The sequence below is a fragment of the Halyomorpha halys genome, unplaced genomic scaffold (assembly GCF_000696795.3).
Source record: "Halyomorpha halys isolate HHAL.00 unplaced genomic scaffold, Hhal_1.1 Scaffold626.1, whole genome shotgun sequence".
Classification (NCBI taxonomy): Eukaryota; Metazoa; Arthropoda; class Insecta; order Hemiptera; family Pentatomidae; genus Halyomorpha; species Halyomorpha halys.
In genome coordinates, this window is record NW_027109759.1 from 124,943 (window position 1) to 130,667 (window position 5,725).

The following is a 5,725-nucleotide window of genomic DNA, read 5'->3' on the forward strand; positions in this document are numbered from 1 at the left end:
TACCTCTTCTCAATATGGTACACACTTATTGCCAAATTCTGATTGGAAAAAGAGAATTATAAGACAAAAAACTAAAAATTCCTGATGACAGGTTATTTAACAAGCAGATTCTCTGATTCAAAAAAAAAAAAAAAAAAATCATGCAGAATTTCCATTACTGATACTATGGAAACAAAAGTAAGAACAGTATAGAAGTCAAGGATTGTATGTATAATTCATAGAAAAACCCTTTAAATAGGAAAATGAATTAACTTCTATGTATACTATATATATTTGTTTAATATTCAACATAAATCAAATCAATCATTACATAACATAAATACATAAAATTAATTTTATCAAATTCAAATTATGATACATATAAATAAAATAAAATGCAGTCTTTTCAATTCTATTAATACAACATAAAAATTCTAAAAAACATCTTTATATACAAAGCTATGGCAAGTTGAATGAAATGAGTGATACAAAAAAAACTTAATAAATACGATGAAAATTCAATAAAAAAACTGATGGCACATAGTAAATAATTAATAATATAAAAATTTAATAATCATGTGGCGAGGCCAACCGAGGTTAATGTTGGAATGAACATATATAAAATTTATTAAATACAAAGCATATATAACATACATTGTTCCTCTTCATTTTTTTTTAAATTTATATATATTTTTTTTATTATATCGATGATTAAATGCATAATATAACCCTAAAGACATATACTTTGTTAACAATTACAGCATGAAATATACTTTATATATATATATTTATAAAAACCCTGTTCTATTCAATAAATTAAGATATTAAAGGTTGGTAAAATGAATAGCCGTGTACTGGTTAACTGATAATTATATCTCAACCGTACAAAAATTATAAAGTAAAGGAAAATCACATTCATAAGGCTTCAAATACTACAAAAGTCTTAATAAATCAGGAATGTCAAGTTCCCACTAACCCTATCAATAGGTAGAATAGTAAGTTTACAAGATACAAGTTTGTCATAAATTTTTCTATTTCATTTATGACATTCAACTACGATCAACGTCCTCTGTAAGACATAAAATTATAAGTTACAAAATAAGATGACAATTCGTATCTGCTCAGTCTGGAAGGGAAAGAATCAGATCGAGATTTAAGAAATTCATAATTGTTCTGAAGAAACAAATCACGACATTATCGACTCTTTTCAACTATGGAATAAATGCACTTAAGACAAAAACAGAATATTAATGAATAATATAAGAAAAGTTTATTTTCAATAAACAATTGAAATATAAAATATATTGTTGGGTTTAAAGTAAAACCTATGAAGTCAAAAATTTCTTTATCACAAATATCTTTCAAAAAATGAAATTCACTGAGTGAGCTCAATTTTTTTTCTTTTCTTTTTTGAGTACAAAACTAAAATTGTTATTTTTGATTTAAGTGTATTAATCTTATAACCCCATGATTAATATGATCACTCAAGATGATTATAATTAAATATAGAATCAAAATAAAAGGATGAAAATAATTTCATTTGTTTCATTTTCCTTTAAAAAAAAAAAAAAATATATATATATTGACCCATCCTTGAGTCATAAGAGAAAAGCACATAATAGACACTACAAAATTCCTTCTCTTCCAGCATCATTCTCAAAAGTTATTTCAGCCCCTCCATTACAAAAAGTCTAAATTTCATATCAATTCAATAGATTCTTAGATGTAATTATAAACACATGATACATCTAACAAAAAGTGTTTCCTTAAATAAAAAAAAATAGTAAAAATACTAAAAACAAACCGTGGAGGCAATCAACAAAATGGTAGTACGGTAATAACTGAACTAACCATCAAATAGAAAAGTTTTAAGAAGTAATTCATATATTGACTCCATAAAAACAGTAACAAATAAAATTCATTTTTGGGTAAATTAAATAAGGTTTTAAATGGAAAAATAATATTTATATATATTTACATTTTAATTATAATGCTGCCTGGAAAATGTGGCCCCAGATATCCTATAGACCTTATAATTGGTAAATAAATTTATAAAAAAAAAAAAAAGGTTCTTGAATAATTAAAATTTTGATTATAGCAGATAATTATCAATAATTTACAATCACATTTATTTAATAATGATTTTGGTGATCTCTGCTACACCAATGTCAAAATCATGCCAGAACTGGCAAGTAGCAAATTGAACTTTTCCAACTTAAAAAAATAAATAAATAAATAAACCAACAAATCATTTCATGATTATTTCAAGAAGTAGGATGAAACCTTCACGGGCCATTTCAGTGAATAAGAGAATGGCACCACATTTTGCTACTACAGTACGAATGACATAGCAGTTAATACACTGAAGTAATGAACAAAGTTATATACACAACTATAACATTCAGAGGTCTGTGTCGTACCAGGCAGCGACTTGGCTGTTATCTTGAGGTGGGTCTGGCAAGGCCCCGAAGTCCAGGTCATCGGGTACCAAGTCCATCGGGGAATCCAGTTCTAGGCCTTCCATCGAGTCTATTGGTATCTGGTCATAACCTTCATTGCAAAGAAAACATTATAAGCTATAATTGTAATTAGAAGATAGTTCACCGTATGAAGTAGGTTGTAGGAAGATAGTCAAGGTGGGAGTCAATTAAGGTACAAAATAGTAGAAAAAACTATTTAATATTACCAACGTTTCACCTCACTTTGCAGGGCTTCCTCTGGGCTCATCAACATAAAAGAAGGTTTTTGCAAAACAGAAAACCTTGTTTTAGGTTGATCAGCCCTGACAAAGTGAGGCAAAACGTTGGTAATATTAAATAGTTTTTTCTACTATTTTGTACCTTGTTAACTACCACTCGGACCATCTTCCGATACTAATCTATAATTTCTTAAAACTTTTAGAACAAATAAAACATGTAATTTTTTTATTTAATAGCTTGACGGTTTATATCAAGTTGATGAGTTAAACATGATGTTATAGGAACTAATTATTCTGGCTACAGATCATGGAAACAAGGTTCGATTCCCAAGACAACTGAAGATTTAGTTACAGGATAAACTAAACGAACAAATTGGGTTCTTTCAAGACAATATATCCCTTATTATACATTAACTACATTTTTAGCTCAGATGAAATGACAAGTTTCATTATTGAGGAGATCCTGAAGTTTTAAAGTAATTAATCCATAATTATATTCCAGAAACAGATCTGTGGCACCCATGATTGAATTGATGCTGAAAATAGCTGAATCTACATATCAGACGGGGATAATTTATATTGACTTATGCAATTTAATTATTTATATAATTCCAGTTGTAAAAATATTTTTTTTTCTTTATAACATAACACCCTTCCCTCTTCAAAATGAAACGTTCCCATTATCTATACTAAAGGTTAAAAATAATGAGTGAATCATTCTTATCTAATTACTAAAAATAGCAGCTTAGCCAATGATTTGATATGCAATAAAACTCCATATATGTATAAAAATGTATTAATTTCTATATTCAAACTGAATAACCAATTCAATCTCAACTCTCCTAATAAGAACAAATATTATCCCCCCTTACTTTTAAAAAATATGAACTTTTAATATAAAGCACTTATAAAGTCTATAATTTTATTATTATATTTATACATTTTAAAGCAAACTCAATTTTTTGTAGTCAACTTCTTTACCGACTCAAGAAAAAAAAAAAAATTATGCGGGAGTAAATTGATTTTTAGATACGAGATGAAACAGAAGTGGTAGGGAGAGGGGTAACGCTGGTCAATTCTAGTAGGAAAATTTTTATATTTCAATTGGAGAGTAGGAGCTTAAAGAAGTTAAACAATCCCGGCAGTGCTGTTTCGATTGATTTAGTTCCTGTAATCTCATAATCTCCTATTATGAATAAAAAAAATACCTGCTAGAATTGACTAAGGAAATGGTTTTCTATTCAATTCTAATTATTATTATGGAAATATTATTTTCCATCTTAGGATAAAAGAGGGGACGCATGACGTTTTATTATTTTGAATGAATTTTATTATTAATAAAATTTCAATACATTGTTTCATTTTTAGAAGTTATATTTATGTTTGCTAGTCCCAAGACTGAAACTTCCAAAAATTGGAACAAGTTCTAAACTTATTCATTGGTGATTAATTATAATGAAAATTATTTTTTTAAAGATCCTTTGAATATATTTCAAATTTTTTAATGCCTTTGATGAATTTTTAAAATTAATTATTATTCACTTTTACAATCCAAGAGCTACAGTTAAAAATATTAATACCTAGCTTATGGAAAGATTTATCGTTTTGTTGAATCATAACTTATTTTATGAGAAAATGGTTGGGAGAGCGGTCAATAGCAAAGAGTAGAACTAAGTAAAACCTGATGAATTGATGCCAATGTTTTGGCCATAATTTCAGGCCTTTATCAGGACAACAGTTTCAGGTCTCAAGCACAATTGAGAAATAATTAAATAAGTTTATACTAAGTTGTGTTCTTCACTGAACGCAGGCCAAGCCATCTTCTCTTCTTATAATGTAATGTAATGCATCATACATTATATTGTTGATTAATAAAAAAAATTGTAATTAAGTTTTAGAAATGAAATTATCATTACTTTAGTTCTGTTATACCATTTAATTTTTAGTAAAAACTTGTAGACCATTTAAACTGTAATCCATAAAATTAATTTAGTAACATTAATTTCAATATCATAACAAGTAGTAATGTTAAATTCATATCACCTCAACACCACAAAAAACATAGAAATAAAAAAAAAAAAAAAATGCTATCAACAAAACCAAATAACAAATATGTATTCACATAAACTCCACAAATGCTTAAATAAACAAACATATTAAAGAATGAAAGAGGACGAGAAACGATGCTTGCAATAATGTTTGTAGTGTTATTTATTATGTGGCAGTAAAACTTTTGGGCATGTGACAGAATTCAAAAATGAAACTTTTAGGCAGGTGACAATAATGATTTTGTAAGAATGTTCTTCACCAAGAAGGTCTTGGCCAACAAGGGACAAATTAAATATATTTGAATCCCTCTCTATAATGGATATCCCTCTATTCTCAAAGGAATCATTTTTCCTTATAGCACTTAGAACTTCTCTAGAACAGAAAAATTGATAAAATATATTTGTTCATCTTTGCAAGCAAATGATTCCTAAATTAAATTTTAGCGTTATTTCTTTAGACAGAAATTATTATACTGTTTATACCAAATAAGTTACGGCATAAATGAAAATTTATATTAAATAAGAAGAATTCTTATTTATTTTAGGTTTAGAAGCAGTTAGGTAATTACAAATTAATCTCTTGTATCAAACCGATAAGGAAACATAGCCTATTTATAAATTATACTGATTCGATATTACATTAAGTAAGAGAACACAAATTTTTCTTTCTTTAAATAATTATATAAAAAATATTATATATAATAATATATATAATCAGGTAATTTATTTATTCTAGGAATTCTCCAAGGTAGCTCCTAAATAAGTGAACATTCTCTTCAAGTACTCAGAAACTCTTTCCACCTATTTCATCATGGTGGGTATTAACAGCACTAACACATATTAAGTCAGTATTTAACCATAATTTAGATTGTGATAATGGCACCTTGATAAAAGTCGAGGAAGTTACTTTTTTTAAATAAAAAAGTTAAAGTCATAAATAAGGGAGTTCAATTCATAATTTAGTGACTAAACTTACAATCCAAAATGTTTTGATTATATA

At 27.0% G+C, this 5,725-nt stretch overlaps 1 protein-coding gene across 8 annotated transcripts in view; it reads right to left on the bottom strand.

The window, feature by feature from the left end:
- Positions 1-252: 252 nt before the first annotated feature.
- Positions 253-5,725, bottom strand: part of LOC106684890 (armadillo segment polarity protein) — a 40,279-nt gene continuing 34,806 nt past the window's right edge. For 7 of the 8 annotated variants that reach the window (XR_001343755.3, XM_067047959.1, XM_067047961.1 and 4 more), the window contains one exon: positions 253-2,529. Coding sequence is in view for 6 of the 8 variants with exons in the window: in XM_067047959.1 (XP_066904060.1) it covers positions 2,381-2,529 (149 nt within the window). In the remaining 2 variants the exon portion in view is untranslated. Of the gene's footprint in view, positions 2,530-3,090; positions 5,099-5,725 lie in introns of those variants that run through there. The other variant, XR_010843600.1, reaches the window with a different exon arrangement.